Here is a 26,787-nt window from a genome sequence, read left to right on the forward strand (position 1 = left end):
CAGAGTTAGCTGTGACTTTGTTTTAGCTGAGACCCCCTTCCCATGTTGTGCTTCTGTGGCGTTCATAAGCACACTCCTAACCGTACATCTGTCTTATTACGCCATTATTTATGGGTCACTGACCTTACAGAGAGAATGACATTGTTTACTCAGAAGGATGAGACTGGGCGCACTAGCCGTGGGTCAGAATAAAACATTGTACTCAGTTGAAGAATTTTACACCGCGTTATAGCGACTAAATATTGAACAGCTCAAATATTGGCAAGATGGAGGCTGTTTGAATTTGTTGTATGTCCCACTTTCCCACTTTTTTTTGTGTGCTGATTTTGTGACAATTTACTACAATGTAGAGTAGATAACTTAACTGAAAATATTGTGTGTGTGTGTATATGTCTCAGTGTGTGTGTATATGTCTCAGTGTGTGTGTATATGTCTCAGTGTGTGTGTATATGTCTCAGTGTGTGTGTATATGTCTGTGTGTGTGTGTGTATATGTCTGTGTGTGTGTATATGTCTGTGTGTGTGTATATGTCTGTGTGTGTGTGTGTCTGTATGTGTGTGTGTGTGTGTGTATATGTCTCTGTGTGTGTGTGTGTGTGTGTGTGTGTGTGTGTGTGTATATATATATATATATATATGTCTGTGTGTGTGTGTGTATGTGTGTGTGTATATGTCTGTGTGTGTGTATATGTCTGTTTGTGTGTATATGTGTGTGTGTTCTGTAGTATTAGATGTTTGTATTGTTGTTTTTTTTTTTAAACTCCTAATGACATTTATCATTATTTGTTTACTGTACTGATCATCATTTGTGTGTATATGTCTCAATGTGTGTGTGTATATGTCTCAATGTGTGTGTGTGTATATGTCTGTGTGTGTGTGTATATATGTCTGTGTGTGTGTATATGTGTATGTGTGTGTGTGTGTGTGTTCTGTAGTATTAGATGTTTGTATTGTTGTTTTTTTTTTTTTAACTCCTGACATTTATCATTATTTGTTTACTGTACTGATCATCCTTTGGTTGCTACAGCAACCATTTAGAAAGTAAATCCACTTCCTCTTTTCAAATAGGCTCTTACACACTTATTTATTTTTATTTTTTAACTGCCCTGTGGCAACAAAGTATCACAAACAGATCTGTTTGCTGGGTTCTGAACCATAGCCTGTCTTTTACTCTGAAAGCTGTAACGAATGTCTTACACTTGGTAATATAATGTTACATATCAGCTGCAGCATTTCACAGACTGCTGCACAGTTAGAAGGCGGCCATTTCGTTAGGCACACAATCAGGATTTTTACAGGTTTTATAACCGGAGCACCAAATGATTACCAGTTTAGGTAAGAATGTAAAATTGCACATGCTCACAGGCTGTACATATAAAAGTCGGAGAGAGAAAAAATGAACTAATACAGGCCGCATCACGGCTTCCAGAAAGTAACCTGTGTAATGTTCACCCCAGAACATTCCCACCCACCCCCCATACCCATTTAAGTCTGAGACCATAGGCCCTGAGGTACTCCTCAGCGGACCTAATGCACTCCTGTTTCCCCCACTTTTGCCTCCCAATATCATCACCACTTGGGGATATCTATGCACCCATCAAAACGTACCGAGTGAAACAATACTTCAGCTCTTTTATAATGCACTGCCCGCACCCACAATGGGAATGCCTGTAAGATAGTGACGCATAATGCCAAAGGCCTCAACAGCCCAAGAAAGCGCAGATTAGCGTTCACCAACTATAGAAAACTGAAGCTTGATATACTATTCCTGCAGGAAACGCATTTTAGCATCAGGTTTACTCCAGGCTATCTTAACAAACATTTCTCCCAGGCATACATGTCCTCCGCCCACGAGGAAAAAAAAATGGGGTGCCTATTATCTTTAAAAACAAGACTCCATTTATCTTAGGGAAAAAGTGTGACAAAGAAGGAAGTTATATAATCTTAACAGGCACTATACATAGCACTCCAATTACTTTAGCAATGGTATACGCCCCTAACGGACCGTTCAAACGTCTCTTTTGATTGTGTTTTTTTTAATTTAGGAAAGATGATAAAAGGAAGGTTAATTGGATCAGGTGATATGAATTTACTATTGGAGAACAGCATGGACAGATCTTGACTGACTCAAATAGGGGCGCAAGTGGGGGAGCAAGACCAAAAAAAAACAACTTCTGCTGGCCTAAACATTTAAAGGAGTTTCTCTTATTTGACGCCTGGCGAACAATGCATCCACAGAAGAGACTACACGCTTTTCTCTAATCCACACACAACCTATTCGAGAATAGATTAAAAATGTATTGATTTCGGCACCGTTTCCCAGGTTCGGACTGCAAATATACTTCCCATAACATAGTCAGACCATGCACAACTAGAGCATTTAAGACCACCGGAATAAACTCGCGGCTGTTGATTCCTGGAGAGTTAACTCGCTGCTGGTCGTCCCAGAGATTGTAGATGAAATCAACCAGGAGATTTGAAACATATTTTAACATAAATAACAATAGAATGGAAAGCAAATAGGTAGCGCTATATCCCAATAGGCAGGCAGCCTGAGATATAATCCTGACCCCCAGTCAGGTGATGATTATGGCAATAAATTATATCTATGGCGCTCTGCACATCTGATATACCATATATATGATAAAAATTCAAATAAATTTATACAACCAGTGTCGTGGATATTCTCCCTTTGGTATTGATGCTCCACACGTGGTGGGTACACATGTAAGGAAAGAAAATCAAAACATAGTGTAATATTGTTAAACACACATATAAACATGCAACATGAGACAGACGCTGAGAACAACAGGTGACAAATTACAAACACATTTAATAAGGTATATGATTAAAAATACATAAAAATACATAAAAACATATAAGGATCTGGTAGGACACTCCAACTCAAGTGGGGGTTCCTGCTTACCAAACGTGAGATGGTATCAGGCAATGGATATTATTAAAGAGTATCCCCTCTTGTGGATGGCCGCTGCTGTAGCAAACTCCTGGGCTCACACGTGGAGTCTCCGTCTCTGTGACCTCCGCCTCTGTCCGCTGTGGACATGTGATGCTGGCGTGGAAGCTGACCGCTGTAGACACCTCCTGCCTTGCCGCTGAAAGCGCGCCAACCGGAGCAGACTCTGTTACTGAGAGGTCTGAGAGGTCTCCCACACTCAGTGGTGAACACTGTCCCCCTTGGAATTAAGAACTGCTACCTGCGGGCTGCTGTATCTTTGGCGCATATCCATCCGCATTTGAGTCTGCTCCGGTTGGCGCGCTTTCAGCGGCAAGGCAGGAGGTGTCTACAGCGGTCAGCTTCCACGCCAGCATCACATGTCCACAGCGGACAGAGGCGGAGGTCACAGAGTCGGAGACTCCACGTGTGAGCCCAGGAGTTTGCTACAGCAGCGGCCATCCACAAGAGGGGATACTCTTTAATAATATCCATTGCCTGATACCATCTCACGTTTGGTAAGCAGGAACCCCCACTTGAGTTGGAGTGTCCTACCAGATCCTTATATGTTTTTATGTATTTTTATGTATTTTTAATCATATACCTTATTAAATGTGTTTGTAATTTGTCACCTGTTGTTCTCAGCGTCTGTCTCATGTTGCATGTTTATATGTGTGTTTAACAATATTACACTATGTTTTGATTTTCTTTCCTTACATGTGTACCCACCACGTGTGGAGCATCAATACCAAAGGGAGAATATCCACGACACTGGTTGTATAAATTTATTTGAATTTTTATCATATATATGGTATATCACTAGTGCAGAGCGCCATAGATATAATTTGTTGCCATAAATAACAATAGAGACACAAACCGAAAGCTTTAATAATAGTGTCGTACAGGGGGGGGGGGGGGGGGGCGGGGAAAAGGGCCATCAAAAAAATCTAGCGCCAACAAAAGAACTGGCGGACCTAGAAGTTTACACATAGATGTTTGAATGAACTGCTCACCTATTAAACATGGTGTCCTAAAAAGCGGTTGGTGCAAAGGAGGTTTGACAACGTATATTAAAGAGAGTGAACAGAGAAGTTCAAAGATACCCCTATAGATGCACTCGAAACCAAACATGTGAATATATTTCTAGGCCACAAGGATAAAAAACCTTATACCAGAAACTAAAATGGCGCAAAACAAAAAAGTTTTAATACATCAATGGTTCAATAACACTCAAATGGTTAAAAATATGGTTAAATGCTGAACCCCTTGGTGGAGCAATAAAGCGAACAAATGGGGATAAATGTGGATAGAAAATCTCATATATCACATATATCACTTGAGGTTAACCCCATCTATTCCTGCGTGTAGTAGGAACAAGAGATGCCCATAAATGGAGAACACACATCACATATGTACTTTTAGTAGCCTGTAAAAAGGCAATGGACCAGTGACAGCATAAACTCTAGTTCACCACCTACAAATTGGGTGTGGTCATACATATGGTGTAGTGGGATGAATACCTCTAACAATCTAATAATTTTCCTCTGTTTGGAAAAGACAAATAGTATCCCTTCCCTCGCATAGTAATGGATACACTGACAGTAAACAGTGTGTCAGACTGGTAATCATAGGTGCCTGTATAATACCAGCATATTCAGATACCAGCTTTCAGAGCAAATAGTGCTAGCTGCACGCTACTGGGTCAGCAGTGCAGCAAGAAAATCTCCCCGTCGGCGGGATATCGTACCGCCACAGCAGTGGGGCGGGAGGGATAGGAAGGGGGAGGGAAGGGAAGTGGAAGGAGCGGGCTACGGAGAGCCCTTGTGTAAAGTTAGAGGCATATGACCTGTAATGGCTTCCAGTGTCTCCACGCAGTTTCAGCTCTGATGCGGTCACTTTCGTGACGTCATCAACATCCTGCTTATTAATACAGCATTTACCACACCCAATTTGTAGGTGGTGAACTAGAGTTTATGCTGTCACTGGTCCATTGCCTTTTTACAGGCTACTAAAAGTACATATGTGATGTGTGTTCTCCATTTATGGGCATCTCTTGTTCCTACTACACGCAGGAATAGATGGGGTTAACCTCAAGTGATATATGTGATATATGAGATTTTCTATCCACATTTATCCCCATTTGTTCGCTTTATTGCTCCACCAAGGGGTTCAGCATTTACCCATATTTTTAACCATTTGAGTGTTATTGAACCATTGATGTATTAAAACTTTTTTGTTTTGCGCCATTTTAGTTTCTGGTATAAGGTTTTTTATCCTTGTGGCCTAGAAATATATTCACATGTTTGGTTTCGAGTGCATCTATAGGGGTATCTTTGAACTTCTCTGTTCACTCTCTTTAATGGACCTAGAAGTTTTCAATAAGCAGAAGTTTGATTCTGCAGTTAATGATAGAAGCCAAAGTATTAGAAGAGAGCTGGGCATACTGTACTTCTGGTGGACCAAGCAGAAAAAAGCGTTATGCTGGACAGGTCAACTCTTCTACCACAAGGGGAACAAACTCGACACCATTCTGCCGTGTAAATTAAGAGACAAACACAGTCAACAACATATTTTAGACATCAAACTCAAAACTGAAATGATGGTATCAGGCTGATGTGTAAGGGTATCAGGGTGATGTGTAAGGGTATCAGGCTGATGTGTAAGGGTATCAGGGTGATGTGTAAGGGTATCAGGGTGATGTGTAAGGGTGTCAGGCTGATGTGTAAGGGTGTCAGGGTGATGTGTAAGGGTGTCAGGGTGATGTGTAAGGGTGTCAGGCTGATGTGTAAGGGTGTCAGGCTGATGTGTAAGGGTATCAGGCTGATGTGTAAGGGTGTCAGGGTGATGTGTAAGGGTGTCAGGGTGATGTGTAAGGGTGTCAGGGTGATGTGTAAGGGTGTCAGGGTGATGTGTAAGGGTGTCAGGGTGATGTGTAAGGGTGTCAGGGTGATGTGTAAGGGTGTCAGGGTGATGTGTAAGGGTGTCGGGGTGATGTGTAAGGGTGTCGGGGTGATGTGTAAGGGTGTCGGGGTGATGTGTAAGGGTGTTGGGGTGATGTGTAAGGGTATCAGGGTGATGTGTAAGGGTATCAGGGTGATGTGTAAGGGTATCAGAGTTCCATAGATTTTATATGGAATTGTATGATGGTCAGAAAACTGCAAAAGATAGAGCACAACTCTTAAAAGAATGTTATTTACCAAGAGTAACTCTGAAAGAGTTGGAAGGCTTGAGTAGCCTCATTACAGAGGAAAGAGGTCACCATCACAATAAAATCATTCAAACCCTCCAGGGCCCCAGGACCAGACGGCTTCCCTGGTCTATATTACTAAAACAATTCTGAAAAATGAACCCCCCCATTTAACAAAGCTTTTCAACAGCTTTATTGACATTAAGACCATCCCAAATGAAATGCAACCGGCCATGATTACACTCCTACATAAACCAGGGAAAGAGCCGACAGACTGCCGTAGCTACTTGCCAATATTTCTAATTAATACGGACGTTAAGATCCTGGCAACCAGACTGAGTACATTGCTTCCCTAGACTTATTCACCCCGACCAAGTGGGATTCGTACCACAAAGACATGCCCCAGACAATATCTGCAGAGTGACCAATCTAATACATATAGCACAAACTAACAAGATACCCATATCTTATTGGGATACGGGGATAGAAACTATAGAAACTGCTGATCTAATAAAGAGAGTCCTAAATATTACATTGAGATTGAACCCATGGTCGGCCCTACTAAATGTGCGCTCATTGAACCTACCTTACTATGAGCGCAAGATCACTTTGCATATTTTGGCAGATACACCATAGCTGCCGCCTGGCAGGGTCCCATACCAAATATAGCCCAAATAATTAATAGAGTCTGGCTTACATTACCATTACAAAAACAAATGGCCACATATGTAACAGACTCTATATGCGCAAGTTTGGAACTATCTGGGGACCTTGGCTGGACAGTATGACAGACCCAGGGTTTGTAAGGTAGGAACTGGAGCTCTAGACCAGCGTGCGCAAACTGGGGGGTGCTGGATTTTTTTTGGGGGGGCCGTGGGCGGTTGCAGAAACTCCACGCTCTTCCCCAAGGCATTTAAATTAAATGCCGGGGGTTCGCGTGAGGCCTCTGGAACCTACTTACCGGGATTCTGTAGATTGGTGTGCTGCGTCGCCATGGTAACGCAGTGTCAAATGACAGAGGTGCATGTAACGTCACAAGACCCGCGGTGGCATTTGACGCCCGTTGCCATGGTAAGGGGGTCATGTGACGTCCCCCCGGTCAAAAAGTAAGGGGGCGTGAGTACCTGGGGGGGGGGCGCAGTTTAAAGTTTGCGCTTCCCTGCTCTAGAACCTAACTGAGGAAAATAGTTTTGGGAAGCGAACGAGCATCATAAATACTGGGCAAAATGATGATGGCTCTAGATGTTATCCTTTGGGATAAGATAAAAACGGGTAGTGCATTATAACAAAAAAAAAAAAAAAGCCATAAGAAGTGTTAATACTATATTTTGTAACCATGCAACCGATGTGCCTTGTCCCTATCCAGCCCAACCTCCCAACGTTCTCATCACCCCCCCTCCTTTTTTTAAATTTTTTAATTTTTGTTATTTTTCTGTATCCCCCCAATACCCCCTTACCCTCCTTCCCCCAATGTTATATGAACATTTCAAACTTCTGTATTGTTATTTACTGTGTTCCAAAAGAAATAAAAATACAAAGTAAAAAAAAAAAAAGGGGAAGTGATTTTTTTTCACGAGGTTCAGGAATTGTCAGGTGCGTTTCCATTTCAGCGCTAATGGTATCCCATCATTGGTGGGCAGCGCTTAACATCCACCCTGCAGCAGCTGCCGGAGCAGTGAGACTTGAGGCGATTTTATTGCCAAAGCCTCCAGGATTTGTCCGCCTCGCTCTTTTTCCTTCCATGTGTATTGAAGTTAGCAGGAGACGCTTGCCAGTCTGCCATAATAGGCTCATTCTTAGTTGCCATGACAGCAATGATTTGCGTCCACACTGTGAATATGAAATGTACACGGACCTCCACAGGTTCACCTGTGTTTAACACGGGTGCGTTATTTAGCTGATGTACAATGCACATATTTATTGCACTTCCTTGAAGATGTATTATTTTCTGTGTTGTATGGGTTTAATAATTATGCGTCCGCCCAAGACTAATTATCTAATTCCTCAAAGGGTGTGTTTTTTTTTTGTTCTTCTCCCGTAACCCCCTTTCCAAGTGTCCAGCAACAGAATTATTATTGCTAAAATATTTTCTGCTTGGAGGTAGGGTTGGCCGATCTCCATTTTCCCCACGATAACGATATTAAGAAATGTATCCCAATAATATATATATATATATATATATATATATATATATATATATATATATATATATATCTCGTGATAAATTTGTTAAAATAAGTCTGAAAATGTTCTTGTATATCTAAATAAAATGTGTTCTGAAAAGAAATACATTTTCTTTAAATGTATTAGAACGGAGACCTTCATTCCCAACGCCTTAACGTGTCTGCGCGTCACCTTCTCGCCTACACTGCTCCCATCACCCTAACATCCCCTTCATCCCATCACGCTCACCCTGACATACTCCCTGTGTTTGAAAACAACTTTAATTTATAAAATGTTAAAAAAATATTAAACAGATTTTTATTTATTTTTTTAATTAAGAATTGTCAAATTCTGTTTTTGAATTTTTTTTTTTGAGAGGGATGTTGGGGAGATGGGAGCAGTGTAGGTGAGTGATGGGATTAGGGAGATGGGAGCAGTGTAGGTGAGTGATGGGATGAGGGAGATGGGAGCAGTGTAGGTTAGTGATGGGATGAGGGAGATGGGAGCAGTGTAGGTTAGTGATGGGATGAGGGAGATGGGAGCAGTGTAGGTGAGTGATGGGATGGGAGCAGTGTAGGTGAGTGATGGGATGAGGGAGATGGGAGCAGTGTAGGTTAGTGATGGGATGAGGGAGATGGGAGCAGTGTAGGTTAGTGATGGGATGAGGGAGATGGGAGCAGTGTAGGTGAGTGATGGGATGAGGGAGATGGGAGCAGGGTAGGTGAGTGATGGGATGGGAGCAGTGTAGGTGAGTGATGGGATGAGGGAGATGGGAGCAGTGTAGGTTAGTGATGGGATGAGGGAGATGGGAGCAGTGTAGGTTAGTGATGGGATGAGGGAGATGGGAGCAGTGTAGGTGAGTGATGGGATGAGGGAGATGGGAGCAGTGTAGGTTAGTGATGGGGTTAGGGAGATGGGAGCAGTGTAGGTGAGTGATGGGATTAGGGAGATGGGAGCAGTGTAGGTGAGTGATGGGATGGGGCAGTGTAGGTGAGTTAAGGGATGAAGGGGATGTTAGGGTGATGGAAGCAGTGTAGGTGTGAAATGGTGAAGTGCAGGCATGACGGGGGAGAGAAGGGGTTAAGGGTCCTGAGGGGGTGGGAAAGAGGAAGGAGTAGGGGTCTCACTCCAAAGGGGGAGGAGAGAGGAAAGGGTTAAGGGTCTCGCTCCCACAGGGTGAAAGAGGGGGAGGAAGCTATTAAGTTTGCCCAGGAGTGAGGGGAAGAGGTTAAGTGCCCTGGGGGGAGGGATGTAATGGGATAAGCGCATGCCCCAGAGGGAGAAAGGAAGGTGTTAACCGCGTCCCCACCCTCCCCCGGGGATACTTGAGTGCCTCAGTGGGGAGAAAGCAGTGCCCCCACTCACATGCTGGTTAATATAGTGGGTTAGGTGGCAGAGAGGCCGGCATTGCTTGAAACCAACAATTATCCCCAAAAATGTTATTGGGATCAAGTTAACTAAATGGTTTCTATTTATAGCGGTATAAAAAATAATTACACAGTGAAACGTTCTCTTGATCTTAGTCACTGCAACTTCCAAAGGCTACATATATAGTAATGTCATGTTTTTATGTTGTAGCCTACTATTCACCAACAAACTGGCAGAAGGAAGGCATCCCAGCTAAATAACACAAACTCGCCCGGCTGCGCCGTCTTGCTTGTAGATCAGAAGAAATGTCGGCGCTCACTTGAACCTAAGGCCGCGTCTAGTATGATTGCATGACGTCGCGCACGGATGTAGCTGGGGCAATTCCTGGCCTGTAAAGATTTGCTGTTGCGTGCGTGCGGGGAGGAGGGGGGGTGGCCGCTCACGTGACCCAGCCATTGAGTGACAAATACATTTGTCTCCTCAATCTGCTCTCCGTTGAACGCTCACGTGCGTGCGCACTACACATGTTCATATTGCCACAACGTGATTCATCGCGCAGCGCTAAAGCACGCGCAATCAGTCAGGACGCGGCCTAACAAGGCAATCGTGTTTTATGACGGCAGCATTTCAGTCCTCACTGCTGGGACATTTCTCAAGACACTTACTTTGTTAAAGCAGCAATTATACTCCCTCCCCCCTAACCCCCCCTTTTTTTTCTTGTATATGTAAAGCGTGTGACAATGTATAATTCTACATTCTTACCTAATCTGGCAATCGTTTGGTGCTCCTGTTATAAATCTGTAACAATCCTGATTGTGTGCCTAACGAAATGGCCGCCTTCTAACTCTGTGCTGCAGTCTGAAATGCTGCAGCTGATATGTAACATTATATTACGACGTGTAACACATTATTGTTACAGCTTTCAGAGTAATAGACAGTCAGCTGCTGAGAACCTAGCAACAGATGTTTGTGATACTTTGTTGCCAAAGGACAGAGCTCAAAAAGGTGTGCGCGCCGGTTTCAAAAGGGGGAAGGGGATATATCTTTCTAAATGGTGGCTATAGAAACCATAGAAAGATCAGGACATTAAAAAAAAATCATTAAAAATGGCATTTGGGGTTTAAAGAAAAAAAAAAGAACATGCAGACAGTATTATCTAATATTACCGAACTGATTTATTTAAAAAAATATATAGAATTTGTCACGTTCTGCAGCTTTAACTTCCCATTACTGGCAGCATTTCTTCCCATCTCGTGTACTTCTCCGAATCCTCCCTTGTCCCGGCCTGTTGCCCCACTATTTACTTCTTGGAATGGAATATCCTGTGCCCGCTGCCTGCAGTTCATTAGAATGAGTTGACACTCTAGTTTTACATTTTAACGACACTTGTGAGCAGTAACTTTTTACTGCAGTGTGAGCAGAGATTTATGCTGTGGCAGCAGCGCATTGAAGGCGATGGCTGAAGAACAAGCAATGGGGGGGAAAGGCTGATAACCCGAAGAACAGAAAGCACTGAATGAATCGGCCTTATTTCGGGTTATGTGCGTGGGATTTTGCTTTCATTCTTTACTGTGCTGTAATGTCAGCGGACAAAGCATGCTTGTAGAATGCAACAATGTAATGCAAATGTGTATTCCAATGTTAGACTGTATAAAATACTGTTATTGATAAAATGTTTTACCAGGAAGTGAGTTGCTTCTTGTTTTCGAGTATGCCCTGGGCACAGAGTTATGATGATAGATGATACATGGTTACAAATACATAGTTATATAAGTGAACAGGGTATACATTATATACAAGACATTGCATGCACAGTAAGAGGTAATATATATTATAGGCGTATGTAACAGTTACAGACCAGATTAAAATGTGAGACAGCATATTGAATTGTAGAGGGTATCAAGTTTGATAAGGTGGGTTTGGGGTGCTGAGCCTTATACATTACTATGTCCCCATAGTCGATAATTGGCATTAGCATCTGCTGTGCTATACGCTTTCAGACCAGCAGACATAGGGAGGATTTGTTCCTGTAAAGTACACCTAGTTTGGAATAGGTTTTGGATGTCAGGGTATCAATGTGCAACCCAAATGTTAAATGGGAGTCAAACCATATATGCCCAAGTATTTAAAACTAGTAACAGGAGTTAGGGTGGTGTTAGTGTTGGTTCTGATCTGGACCTCGGTCATTGGAAGCTTTAAAAATGTAGCCTTGTACCATTTGTTAGTCTTGTCAGTGTTTAAAAACAGTTTGTTTTTGAAAATCCAATTTTCAAGTCTCAAAAAGTCAGATTGAAGTATGTGTTGAAGGTCGGAGAGGTTATGGCTGTGTGCATATACTGTATGATCGTGTCATCTGCATACATGTGTATTGAGGCTTCCTTACAAGCTGTGGCAAGATCATTAATGAACACTGAGAAGAGTAGGGGCCCCAGAAAGAGGCTTGCGGGACGCCACAGGTGATACCCACGGGGTTGGAGTTAGAGCCTGAGATGGACACATGTTGGGATCTACCTGATAAGTAGCAATGAAACCAGTTTAAAGCATGCTTCCCTATTCCAGAGCACTGGAGTTTAAGCAAGATAACATGATAAAAATTAGACTGTAAGCTCCTCGGGGCAGGGACTCCTCTTCCTTAATGTTACTTTTATGTCTAAAGCACTTATTCCCATGATCTGTTATTTATATTATCTGTTATTTATTGGATTTAAAACTAGAGACAGAACATAAAATACAGACAGAGCTCAGTGCACATCCAGTGAAACTCATACACGGTACAGTGCCTAAATATATATGTATAAATATCTATTAAATAAAATGGTCTTTTAGTTTAACATTTTGGCCAAATGTTATTTATATTATCTGTTATTTATTTGATTACCATATGTAATACTACTGTGAAGCGCTATGTACATTAATGGCGCTATATAAATAAAGACATACAATACAATACAATGATCAACAGTATCAAAAGCTTTAGAAAAATCTAGGAATACTGCACCAGTGAGTTGTCCCCGTTCCATTCCACACTGGATTTCATTGCAAACTTTTAGCAGGGTAGTTACGGTGGAGTGTTTTGGGGCGAAAGCCAGATTGGAATTGGCTGGGGAAATTTGTCTTGGTATAGAAATCGCTTAATTGGGATTGAACACATTTTTCCATGACTTTGGATAGGATTGGGAGAAGGGAGATTGGCCTGTAGTTTGAGACAGTGTTTTTGTCCCCACTTTTGAAGATTCGGACAACTCTGGCAGTTTTCCAGGTCTTAGGGATATGGCCTGCAGACAGGATAGAGTTGACTATGGAAGCAATTGGTTTGGCAATGGCTGGGGCACCAAGTCTTAGGAACTTAGATTGCAGTAAGTCAGGTCCACATTGGCTGCTTAGTTTTAATTTGAGGAGCGCTTGTGTAATCTCTTCAAATACTGGGACAAATTGAAAATTGTGGGCAGTGTTGGGAGGGGGTGGGATTATAGGGGTACTCCCAGGATGAGATTCAGGTTTGGGGTTTGTGCTGCGTTTTGCTAATAAGTTAGTAGCACACCCACAAAGTAATCATTGAACGCATTTGCAATGTCAGTGGAGTTTGGCAGAGTAATGCCCTCCTTAGGCTGCGCTTATAGTAAGCACAGAGCGACGGCTTGGCTGCGATCGCTGGAAGCCATCTCAATTAGTTTTTCCAGCGAATGTAGCCTGACGTTGCTGTCACCAGCACTGTAAGCGTAGCCTTAGTGATATTAGGCTGTGGCGGACGCTGCAGGGACAAAAGCCGCCCACAATGGGGCCGGGCCCACTGCGAGGGGGGGCCGCCGCGCCGACAAACTCCCGCTCTCAAGAAAATTGAGATCAGGAGTCGCGACGGCCACGCCCCCCGGCGGTTCAGCCAATGAGGGCGAACCTGTCGGGTGACGTCACGGCCGTGCCCCCGTCACTCTCCTATCTCCCCCCCCCCCCTGTCTTTCTCCCTGCAGCTCACTGCAGACCGGAGGACTCTGCTGCACGCGCCGCCAGCCTCGCAGACGCGCATGCAGCCCAGGCAGTGGGGCCGTAGCTTAACTTGGTTGTTGATGGCTAGAAGGCTGGAATATATTGTTGATAACGTTCCAGAAGTTAGCTGGGTTTGATGTATTCTGGAGGAGATTGTCAGAGTAATATTGTGCTTTTGCATGCCTTGTTTGCCTTGTACACATGTTCTGCAGGCATCTGTAGTGATTGAGATCCTTGGTAGTGCCAGTTACTTTGCAGCTTTTCCACAAGGCATCCCTGAGCTGGTAGAGTGCTATAAGGTCAGGTGTAACCCACGGAAGGTGGGCCCCCGTACCCTTATTCTGCGTAGTGGCGCATGGGAATCACAGAGTTTTAAGAACTCGGATTGGAAATAGTCGAGCGCAGAATCGGGGTCGGGAATTAAATCGATTCTGTACCAAGGGCAGTTGGTAAGGTCATCCAGAAACTGTTGTGGGTTCAAGTTTCTAAATGTTCTAGTGAGGAGAACTTTAGGGCTTGATTGGGGCGGTTTAATTTTCCTTACACAGTACACTATTGCATTGTCACTGAAAATGTGAGGAAGGATGCCAGAGGATTGTATTCTGCAGGGATTTGAGGAGAGAATCCAGTCTAGCAAGGAATGGTTGTGAGATTTCAGGTTTGTCCGTGTGGGTTGGGAAATGAGTTGTGTTAGGTTAAGCGACTTGAGTTGTATCTGGATTTTGTGGTTTTTAGGGTCGAGCCAATTGTAGTTAAAATCCCCCAAGAATTAGCAGCTTACTCTTCTCATTCAGAGAGGAAATGGAGCCAAGAAACTGGGTGATATCAGTCAGGGACTGTAGAGGGGCTTTATGGGGGCGGTAGATGCCAGCAAGCAAGATGGGCTTAGAAAAGAGGAGGCAGATTTTGCCAAATAGGATTTCCAAAGGGGGTGGGCTTGGGGGGCAATTTAACAGTGTAAATTGTAAGGTGTCTGCAATATAAAATAACACCCCTCCTCCTCTCTTTGACCTATCTCTCCTAGAATTGGAGTATCCCTGAATGGCGATATTTGCATCGGGGTTTTGGGGGTTAGCCATGTGTCTGTGAGAACGATGGCTTTGGGTTTGTGCATAAGGCATGTTACTCTAATTGATTTAGGTAGCTATGATTGCAAGACACGTTTTGCTTCTTGTGTCCACATTTATTTAAAGTGTAAACTATATTTCTCCACTAAAAAAAAACATTTTTTTATTTAAAAATTGATATTTGATAGCGCTGTGAGATATCTATAGTGCTTTTACAATGTAAATATCTTTTCAGGTTTGTAGAATAGCTGTGGTTCCCTCTCAGGGCTAGTAATGGGTTAATGCAGGGGTGGCCAACTCCAGTCCCCAAGACACCCCCCCCCCCCCCAACAGGTCAGGTTTTCAGGATATTCCAGCTTCAGCACAGGTGGCTCAGTGGATGACTGCACCCCCTGTGCTGAAGCTGGGATATCCTGATATCCTGTTGGGGACGGTCATGGGGACTGGCGTTGAGAACCCCTGCAGTAATGGCTTTGAAGTGTGCGATTTTCAAGGAGGAATTTGCAGACAAACTTAAACATAGAGCTAACTTTTTTTGCGGGACTGTTTCCGTTTCCCAGGTTTCTTGGTATATATTTTGAGGGAGTGTACCTGTACGTGTAGGGAGTGTATCTCTACGACAAATACAGGTTCCTATTGTATACTTTGTGTGCCGTCTTTATTTTCTGCCAAAACTGAGGAAGATACTGTACTTCTTTGTTAATTATTAGCGATGAGATGTTGCAATATTGATTTTTCTCCTGCTGAGTTTTTCTAGCATCTGTAAATAACAGAGGTCTGTCATTTTTACTTTTACTAATCAATACATTTAAATTAAATGCCGGGGGACTGCGCAAGGCCTCTGTAACTCACTTGGCTTGGCTTCCAGCCGTGGGGTCACGTTACCATGGCAGCCAAGTATGGGGGGGCGGGCCCAAGCAGGGGGGGGACAGCATGCAGGGAGGGCAGGTGGAAAAGTTTGCGCACCCCTGCTTAACCAAAGCACATGCAGCATGCATGCAAAATATATAGTTCCTTGTGCTGTTAGACTTCTAACCCTACCTAGCAAAGGTTTTAAACGGATCGTATATTATCGTGAGAAGGTGTTAATTATCACAACAATTTGAAGAACAAAAGCCAAGACCCACAAACTGGTGCTAATTGTTAGCACGCCTGTCCCGTAACGGGGTTTGCCCAGACATAACGAGGGATGGTAAGATACACCATACACGATCACTACAGTTTGCATGAACAGCAATGGTTGGGGAATGAGCACGTATCCTTTCAGCTCCCTGGGGACAGGGTGCGGCTAGAAGTAGCTTACCCTGGTAGGCAAAGTCCTGGTACAGAACACACAGGTCTCCAGAGGGAAATAGCGTCCTCAAACAGTCCCAAGTCACTGGAGATGGTCCAAGAAGCGGTGGGAAAACTGAATTGGCCTATCTGGATCGCACATATGGGGCTATTGTCCTCCCGCGTGGTCGGGTTAGGGCTCTAGGCTCCCCGCAGAGTTTGTCGGTGCAAATTGGGGCTCTGGCTTTAAAGTGCAAACCTTCCCACATCCATACAATGCTGATTCTTATCTTCCCCACATGCCAACGCTGTGCCGCCCGTATCCCAATACATACACACACAATATGGAATAACATGGTGATTTATACAATCAATAAACCTAATTGGGTTAGGACACACATTCCCAGCTAGCTCAAACGCCCACACCCACCACATAATTGGGTTAGGGGCTACAACTACTCTAGATACGAATAGCACCGGTTAACCCTATCCCTGCCTCCACAATCCATCATGACCTGACCACCATTTGGACAGATCTGGGGCAGCAGGCGGGCGTCGCCTTTTTATTATGGAGATGCCACGCTGCCACTTGTCATCACAATTCCTCGACTCCCATTCATATGAATGGAAGCTGATGCATGAGTTGAAGCATAGCACCGTTTTGTGGATCTGAGCCATAGTGTTCAGGGCCTGTCTTAAAACCATCTTGACGGTGGTCCATCTAACGACACATTATTTCGTAGTATTCATATCTCCAATCTGCGTGTGCCCGGCGTCAATATATTTGGGTTCTCTTTGTCATCTTCCAGCTGGGATCCAGCAATATTGATTTGATATGCCTTTTTCCTCCCTGTTAAACAGTTGTCCATATTTGCATCGGACGACAGGAGACACAGAAAGAAAGTATCACCTGAGATATTACAAGACGGGTACTTGTATCCATGAAACCGATGCACGCGGGCATTGCGTCAAGAATGGACTCCATTGTGCCTTTGCTCATGGTCCTCATGACCTTCGACCTCCTGTGTATGATATACGGTAAGGCTTGTATGTCTGCATTGAATTCTGTCCAGGCCATTAGACCAGATAACTGGATTAAGGGTAACCTTATTGGAAATGGTCTTGAAACATAAATTGTATGGTGCATATACAATATTTAATCGTTTTGTTTCTTCCACTTTTTATTTTGTAGTGTTACTACTGTATTATGTTGACTATTTAAAACTTGACTTTATGAAATATAGTTGCTTTAGCTTATATTTGGATATTTTCAGTGTAGTTTCAGTTTTCATTGTTTCATCCATTAGAACAGAGGTGCGCAATCTTAACCCCTGTGCCCCCCCTAGCAACGTGCCGTCAAGTTACCCCGGTTACCATGATGACATGTCGCTAGGAGGCAAGGAAAGTTAGTTGCAGAGGTCTTGCGCGGTTCCCTTGGCATTTAATTTAAATGCCTTGGGAGAGAGCATGGGACCTCTGTAACTGTCGCGTCCCCCTGCCGCCCCCCAGTTTGCGCACCCCTGCATTAGGACATTGGGTTTATTGATGTTAAGGAAATACATTAACACCTTCAATGCTGGCGTTCCTTCCAGCAGTTTTTGGGTTAACAACAAAGCACATATCCTGTGGTGTCATCCGTAGGTCCATGAACGTTGTGTTAGAACAGGGGTGGGCAACTCCAGTCATCTCTTCTCCCAGCACAGCACAATCTGATTAAGCCACCTGTGCTGAAGCAGGGATATCCTTAAAACCTGACCTGTTGGGGAGAGGGGGCTTGAGGACTGGAGTTGCCCACCCCTGTGTTAGGTGAACGAGTGTCTTGTGAAGTAGCCTTGTCCTTTTTATTAACCTCTGGTTATAGAGATAAGCAAGACCGTGTCATGCAGCCAAGGAGAGAGATTATTGTCTGAAATAGTATGTTTTGCTGTGTGACAGGGAAATCCAGGCACAGGAAGCCTTACACAATGGGCAGCTTGGAAGTGGCGATGCAATTCCTGACCTACAGCCGGGAGTCTTGGCAAGTCAGGCAATGATAGAGAAAATCCTCGGGGAGGATCCGAGATGGCAAGGTAAGCTGTGCATTACCTTACACTGCGCCCCCCCCCCCCCCCGACCTTACACTGCGCCCCCCCCCCCGACCTTACACTGCGTCCCCCCCCGACCTTACACTGCGTCCCCCCCCGACCTTACACTGCGTCCCCCCCCCCGACCTTACACTGCGTCCCCCCCCGACCTTACACTGCGTCCTCCCCGACCTTACACTGCACCCCCCCCCCCCGACCTTACACTGCGTCCCCCCCGACCTTACACTGTGTCCCGTCCCCCCCCCGACCTTACACTGCGTCCCCCCCCGACCTTACACTGCGTCCCCCCCGACCTTACACTGTGTCCCCCCCGACCTTACACTGCGTCCCCCCCGACCTTACACTGCGTCCCCCCCGACCTTACACTGCGTCCCCCCCGACCTTACACTGCGTCCCCCCCCCGACCTTACACTGCGTCCCCCCCGACCTTACACTGCGTCCCCCCCGACCTTACACTGCGTCCCCCCCGACCTTACACTGCGTCCCCCCGACCTTACACTGCGTCCCCCCGACCTTACACTGCGTCCCCCCCCGACCTTACACTGCGTCCGTTCCCCCGACCTTACACTGCGTCCGTTCCCCCGACCTTACACTGCGTCCGTTCCCCCGACCTTACACTGCGTCCGTCCCCCCGACCTTACACTGCGTCCGTCCCCACCGACCTTACACTGCGTCCGTCCCCCGCCGACCTTACACTGCGTCCGTCCCCCCGACCTTACACTGCGTCCGTCCCCCCGACCTTACACTGCGTCCGTCCCCCCGACCTTACACTGCGTCCCCCCCGACCTTACACTGCGTCCCCCCCCGACTTACACTGCGTCCCCGCCCCGACCTTACACTGCACCCCCCCGACCTTACACTGCACCCCCCCCCCCGACCTTACACTGTGTCCCGCCCCCCCGACCTTACACTGCGTCCCCACCCGACCTTACATTGCGTCCCCCCCCGACCTTACACTGCGTCCCCCCCAACCTTACACTGCGTCCCCCCCGACCTTACACTGCATCCCCCCGACCTTACACTGCGTCCCCCCGACCTTACACTGCGTCCCCCCCGACTCTTACACTGCGTCCCCCCCGACCTTACACTGCGTCCGTCCCCCCGACCTTACACTGCGTCCGTCCCCCCGACCTTACACTGCGTCCGTCCCCCCGACCTTACACTGCGTCCGTCCCCCCGACCTTACACTGCGTCCGTCCCCCCGACCTTACACTGCGTCCGACCCCCCGACCTTACACTGCGTCCGACCCCCCGACCTTACACTGCGTCCGACCCCCCGACCTTACACTGCGTCCGTCCCCCCGACCTTACAACTGCGTCCCTCCGACCTTACACTGCGTCCCCCCCGACCTTACACTGCGTCCCCCCCGACCTTACACTGCGTCCCCCCCGACCTTACACTGCGTCGCTTCCCCCCCGACCTTACACTGCGTCCCCCCCGACCTTACACTGCGTCCCCCCTACCTTACACTGCGTCCCCCCCGACCTTACACTGCGTGTGTCCCCCGACCTTACACTGCGTGTGTCCCCCGACCTTACACTGCGTGTGTCCCCCGACCTTACACTGCGTGTGTCCCCCGACCTTACACTGCGTGTGTGTCCCGACCTGTACACTGCGTGTGTGTCCCGACCTTACACTGCGTGTGTGTCCCGACCTTACACTGCGTGTGTGTCCCGACCTTACACTGCGTGTGTGTCCCGACCTTACACTGCGTGTGTGTCCCGACCTTACACTGCGTGTGTGTCCCGACCTTACACTGCGTGTGTGTCCCCCGACCTTACACTGCGTGTGTGTCCCGACCTTACACTGCGTGTGTGTCCCGACCTTACACTGCGTGGTGTGTCCCGACCTTACACTGCGTGTGTGTCCCGACCTTACACTGCGTGTGTGTGTCCCGACTTACACTGCGTGTGTCCCCCGACCTTACACTGCGTGTGTCCCCCGACCTTACACTGCGTGTCCCCCGACCTTACACTGCGCTGTCCCCCGACCTTACACTGCGTGTGTCCCCCGACCTTACACTGCGTCCCCCCCGACCTTACACTGCGTCCGTCCCCCCGACCTTTCACTGCGTCCCCCCCGACCTTACACTGCGTCCCCCCCCGACCTTACACTGCGTCCCCCCCCGACCTTACACTGCGTCCCCCCCGACCTTACACTGCGTCCCCCCCCGACCTTACACTGCGTCCGTCCCCCCGACCTTACACTGCGTCCGTCCCCCCCGACCACACTTGCGTCCGTCCCCCCCGACCTTACACTGCGTCCGTCCCCCCCGACCTTACACTGCGTCCGTCCCGCCCCCGACCTTACACTTGCGTCCGTCCCCCCCGACCTTACACTGCGTCCGTCCCCCCCGACCTTACACTGCGTCCGTCCCCCCGACCTTACACTGCGTCCGTCCCCCTCCACCTTACCACTGCGTCCGTCCCCCCCGACCTTACACTGCGTGTGTCCCCCGACCTTACACTGCGTGTGTCCCCCCGACCTTACACTGCGTGTGTCCCCCCTCGACCTTACACTGCGTCGTCGTCCCCCGACCTTACACTGCGTCGTCGTCCCCCCGACCTTACACTGCGTCGTCGTCCCCCGACCTTACACTGCGTCGTCGTCCCCCGACCTTACACTGCGTCGTCGTCCCCCGACCTTACACTGCGTCGTCGTCCCCCGACCTTACACTGCGTCGTCGTCCCCCGACCTTACACTGCGTCGTCGTCCCCCGACCTTACACTGCGTCGTCGTCCCCGACCTTACACTGCGTCGTCGTCCCCGAACTTACACTGCGTCGTCGTCCCCCGACCTTACACTGCGTCGTCGTCCCCCGACCTTACACTGCGTCGTCGTCCCCCGACCTTACACTGCGTCGTCGTCCCCCGACCTTACACTGCGTCGTCGTCCCCGACCTTACACTGCGTCGTCGTCCCCCGACCTTACACTGCGTCGTCGTCCCCCGACCTTACACTGCGTGTCCCCCCCGACCTTACAGCTGCGTGTCCCCCCCGACCTTACACTGCGTGTCCCCCCCGACCTTACACTGCGTGTCCCCCCCGACCTTACACTGCGTGTCCCCCCCGACCTTACACTGCGTGTCCCCCCCGACCTTAGCACTGCGTGTCCCCCCCGACCTTACACTGCGTGTCCCCCCCCGACCTTACACTGCGTGTCCCCCCCGACCTTACACTGCGTCCCCCCCCGACCTTACATTGCGTCGTCCCCCCCGACCTTACATTGCGTCGTCCCCCGACCTTACACTGCGTCGTCCCCCCGACCTTACACTGCGTCGTCCCCCCGACCTTACACTGCGTCGTCCCCCCGACCTTACACTGCGTCGTCCCCCGACCTTACACTGCGTCGTCCCCCCGACCTTACACTGCGTCGTCCCCCCGACCTTACACTGCGTCCCCCCCCCCGACCTTACACTGCGTCCCCCCCGACCTTACACTGCGTCCCCCCCGACCTTACACTGCGTCCCCCCCGACCTAACACTGCGTCCCCCGACCCTTACACTGCGTCTCCCCCGACCTTACACTGCGTCGCGTCCCCCCCGACCTTACACTGCGTCGCGTCCCCCCCGACCTTACACTGCGTCCCCCCCGACCTTACACTGCGTCCCCCCCGACCTTACACTGCGTCCCCCCCGACCTTACACTGCGTCCCCCCCGACCTTACACTGCGTCCCCCCCGACCTTACACTGCGTCCCCCCGACCTTACACTGTGTCCCCCCGACCTTACACTGCGTCCCCCCGACCTTACACTGCGTCCCCCCCGACCTTACACTGCGTCCCCCCCGACCTTACACTGCGTCCCCCCGACCTTACACTGCGTCCCCCCCGACCTTACACTGCGTCCCCCCCCGACCTTACACTGCGTCCCCCCCGACCTTACACTGCGTCCCGCCGACCTTACACTGCGTCCCCCCCGACCTTACACTGCGCCCCCCCCCCCGACCTTACACTGCGTCCGTCCCCCCGACCTTACACTGCGTCCGTCCCCCCCGACCTTACACTGCGTCCGTCCCGACCTTACACTGCGTCCGTACCGTCCCGACCTTACACTGCGTCCGTCCGTCCCGACCTTACACTGCGTCCGTCCCCCCCGACCTTACACTGCGTGTCCCCCCTGACCTTACACTGCGTGTGTGTCCCCCGACCTTACACTGCGTGTGTGTGTCCCGACCTTACACTGCGTGTGTGTCCCGACCTTACACTGCGTGTGTGTGTCCCGACCTTACACTGCGTGTGTGTGTCCCGACCTTACACTGCGTGTGTGTGTCCCGACCTTACACTGCGTGTGTGTGTCCCCGACCTTACACTGCGTGTGTGTCCCGACCTTACACTGCGTGTGTCCCCCGACCTTACACTGCGTCGTCGTCCCCCGACCTTACACTGCGTCGTCGTCCCCACGACCTTACACTGCGTCGTCGTCCCCCGACCTTACACTGCGTCGTCGTCCCCGCCGACCTTACACTGCGTCGTCGTCCCCCGACCTTACACTGCGTCGTCGTCCCCCGACCTTACACTTCGTCGTCGTCCCCCCGACCTTACACTGCGTCGTCGTCCCCCGACCTTACACTGCGTCGTCGTCCCCCGACCTTACACTGCGTCGTCGGTCCCCCCGACCTTACACTGCGTCGTCGTCCCCCGACCTTACACTGCGTCCCTCCCCCCCCGACCTTACACTGCGTCCCCCCCCGACCTTACTTTGTCCCCCCGACCTTACACTGCGTCCCCCCGACCTTACATTGCGTCGTCCCCCGACCTTACACTGCGTCGTCCCCCCTGACCCTTACACTGCGTCGTCCCGCCCGACCTTACACTGCGTCGTCCCCCCGACCTTACACTGCGTCGTCCCCCCGACCTTACACTGCGTCGTCCCCCCGACCTTACAGCTGCGTCGTCCCCGACCTTACACTGCGTCCCCCCCCCGACCTAACACTGCGTCCGTCCTCGACCTTACACTGCGTCCCCCCCGACCTTACACTGCGTCCTCCCCCCGACCTCTTACACTGCGTCCCCCCCCCGACCATACACTGCGTCCCCCTGACCTTACACTGCGTCCCCCCGACCTTACACTGCGTCCCCCCCGACCTTACACTGCGTCCCCCCCGACCTTACACTGCGTCCCCCCGACCTTACACTGCGTCCCCCCCCGACCTTACACTGCGTCCCCCCCCGACCTTACACTGCGTCCCCCCGACCTTACACTGCGTCCCCCCGACCTTACACTGCGTCCCCCGACCTTACACTGCGTCGTCGTCCCCCCCCGACCTTACACTGCGTCCCCCCCGACCTTACACTGCACCCCACTGAGCCCCCTGCTTGAAAAATATTTGTTCCACAAAATCCCTAATAATCTTATCGCCATCTCTTCAGCCTATCACTAATAAACTTGCGTGACCGATCCCAGGGCAATATAGTGTCCTGAGCATGTCAGGAGTGCACACGCTTAATAAGGCCCCAAACTGCCCCTCAGTGTGTGCAGTGTGTGTGAGCGCGCCACTCACCGCGGGAGCTTCCAAAGTCACATCCCACAATGCCCGGCTGCTGTGGATGCAAAGCATTGTGGGAAAGCGACTTTGGAAGCTCCCTCAGTATGACCGTTATACCCCCACACACTGAGGTGCAGTTTGGGGCCTTACTATGTGCGCAGTCCCCCACCCAGGCTCCGGACCCCACTATACTGCCTTGGAGACACCTGCACATATTTTTGGGTTGAACTCCTTCGACACTCCTCGCAAACCCGTATGGGTTACCAGCCCCCCCTGTTGGGAATCACTGATCTAATGTAACCAAAGCTGTAGCAACATCCGCTGAATAAACAACAACTATCCCTTATATTGTATGAATATGTGGAGCTTACGAATTAGAAATTGTACATCATTGTTATGGGTTTCAGATTCTTGCATTTTCCCCCGCCTTCGTACGTGGTTACCAGCTAGTTATATAGCGTTGGATGCCTGAGCAGTGCTGTGCAGTATAAATGTACTAACAACTAAGGCCTCGGTCCCGCTGCGCTCGGTGGCGCGGGCGGCCACACGCGAATTCCAGCAGGGGAATCCTGCGGAGCCGGTCCCGGTCCCCCCTGGCTGCACAGCTTACTACATGCTGTGGCGCGCTCAGCCGCTATGGGATACAAGAGAATGGTGTTTCCCTAGCGTTGACGCGTCACGTGGTGTGGCTGTAAGCCAATGGGGAGGGGAGGCTTCGGGAGGAGGAGAGGCTTCGGGGAGCGGGGAGGAGTGTGGAGTGAAAGCAGCGTGAGGTGCCTGTCTGTGTGTGTGTCTGAGTGCGTGTGTGTGTATGTGTGTGCCTGAGTGCGTGAGTGCCTGCCTCTGTCTGTGTGTGTGCTGTGTGTGTGTGTGTGTGTGTGTGTTGCTTTACTTACCCGAGCCGTGGAGGGAGGGGGGGGAGAGTAGCGGGTCCCCCCGCTCAAGCCACGCCCCCCCCTCCCGCTCAAAACCTCCCACTCGCTTCCGGCTCCCGCTCCCTACAGACCGCATATCGCGGTCTGTGTATGTCAGCGCCCCGCCTCTCTGCAGTGCGGGCGCGCTGACTCTGGGAGCGGGGCCTTAGCCTAACAGTACTGCATGCAGCTTTCATATGAAGTCTCTAAACATCAAATGTGTTGTATGTAGCAGAGGGGAAATCTAAGAGGTGGTCAGATAGGGCTGACTTCTAAATGTGAATGGCAGTCCAGCATTCAGAGAGGCCAGCAAGGGAAATCTCTTCCAGGTGGCATAGTGCAGATGAGATGAGCTGCGGACCCATGCAAAGCACAGTGTACACAGAGGATACCGTTTCTATAATATTGTACAGTATACGTATTTAGTGTGGACAGTATACACAATGCAGATTCTAAAAGACAGACAAGTCTCTGCTCCTAAAATAATTGCAGCCTAAGGTCCTTGAAGCAAGAGGTGATAGAGTTTTCACTTGGTCTTTATAAAGCAGCATTACCTTCAAAATTGTGTATGCATATGGTATATGGTATGTGTGTATATATGTAGTATTAGATAATACTTACTGCATTTATTTATTTAAAAATATAAAATAAAAAAAAATGGTAAGAGACCAGGCCCTATTAGACCAGATCTTCCAACCATTTACCAAAAAGCCATTGAATCCCATTACACATCTGTACTGGATAACTGAATAAGAATCAGCACGCATGATTTGCAGAGGAAACGGATTGTGTGTGTGTGTGTGTGTGTGTGTGTGTGTGTGTGTGTGTGTGTGTGTGTGTGTGTGTGTGTGTGTGTGTGTGTGTTGCAAGCTTCAGGATTTCCTATCATTACACTGTGACACTGCCATCTATTGGGTAATTAGAAGTATTGCAGAGCTCTTACTGTATTTAGCAGAGAAGAGTGTTGTTTGTGGTTACATAGTAGATGAAGTTGAAGAAAGACATACGCCCATCAAGTTTAACCTGATATTATGTATAGAATTGACTAAACTCTAACACTTTCTCTCACCTAGTTCTGTTTTTCTAAAATTCCTATAATAATTTTCCTGAAAATATAGTATATTATTCCCCAGTCAACAATCTTTCACATATTATGTATGATGTACATTTTTAAACTGCAGCAATATTTTTACAATTTTCATGTAAAACCTAAACTGAAAAAATAAAAAAAGGTATCGGGAATACCTTTACTTTTTCCTGATATTTCCTTGACTGACTGAGTCTCCTGTTTTCTTTATAGTAGCTACACTTGAATCGTGTTACATAGTAGATGAGGTTGAAAAAAGACATATGTCCATCAAGTATAACCTATACCAAATTTAGATGACGGATACTCTATCCTATATCCATACTTGTAGTATATTTATCCAGAGGAAGGCAAAACAAAAATACCCCAGTGAAATATCATCCAATGATATCTCATAAGGGGGAAAAATAAATTCCTTCCTGACTCCAAGAATTGGCAATCGGATTATTCACAGGATCAACATCCTTCCCATGTTTACTTATTTGGCATATCCCTGTATACCTTTCCTTTCTAAAAAGATGTCCAACGTTTTTTTTTTGAACAGATCTATTGTATCTGCCATCACAGTCTCCATGGCGAATGAATTCCACATTTTAACACGTAAATATGTCATGTGGTGTTTTCCCCCCTCCCCAGATACTAATTTTGTATTAGCCAGTTACAAAACCGAACAATGTACCAAACCACCGAGACTGTGCCGCCAGGGCTACGCCTGTCCTCATTACCACAACAGCCGGGACCGACGCCGGAATCCCAGGAAATTCAAATACAGGTACCCAGGAAAGTATATTTACAAGTTATTTGCTCCTCCCGTGGGATAATACACAAAAGTGCGGGTCGTGGTAATCGGGGAATCTCCCATTCAAGTTGTTAGGGAGTTTCCGTGCGTTGGTGCCTAACCTCTATTTAGATTATAGCCGCCTTAGGAGGGGTAACGCAGACTGTGAAATGACCGCAGTGAAATATAAGAGCTATCATTAAGCCTATTATTTCTACATATGTATGCATCGTCTCCTACACGAGACACAGAGGGGCGGAGTGGGGGAGGCGCACAGGGAGAGGGGAGAGGGGCGTACAGGGAGAGGGGCACACAGGGAGGGGAGAGGCGTACAGGGAGAGGGGGCGCACAGGGAGGGGGAGAGGGGCGTACAGGGAGAGGGGCGCACAGGGTGGGGGAGAGGGGCGCACAGGGTGGGGGAGAGGGGCGCACAGGGTGGGGGAG

At 48.6% G+C, this 26,787-nt stretch overlaps 1 protein-coding gene across 1 annotated transcript in view; it reads left to right on the top strand.

Annotated features, from left to right (window-relative positions):
* Window positions 1–26,787, top strand: part of UNKL (unk like zinc finger) — a 68,709-nt gene that overhangs the window by 13,696 nt on the left and 28,226 nt on the right. The window contains exons 3-6 of the mRNA XM_075565082.1: window positions 16,855–17,031; window positions 17,929–18,062; window positions 26,202–26,377; window positions 26,433–26,496. Coding sequence (XP_075421197.1) covers window positions 16,855–17,031; window positions 17,929–18,062; window positions 26,202–26,377; window positions 26,433–26,496 — 551 coding nt within the window. The remainder of the gene's footprint in view (window positions 1–16,854; window positions 17,032–17,928; window positions 18,063–26,201; window positions 26,378–26,432; window positions 26,497–26,787) is intronic.

Source organism: Ascaphus truei, chromosome 11 (genome assembly GCF_040206685.1).
Source record: "Ascaphus truei isolate aAscTru1 chromosome 11, aAscTru1.hap1, whole genome shotgun sequence".
Classification (NCBI taxonomy): Eukaryota; Metazoa; Chordata; class Amphibia; order Anura; family Ascaphidae; genus Ascaphus; species Ascaphus truei.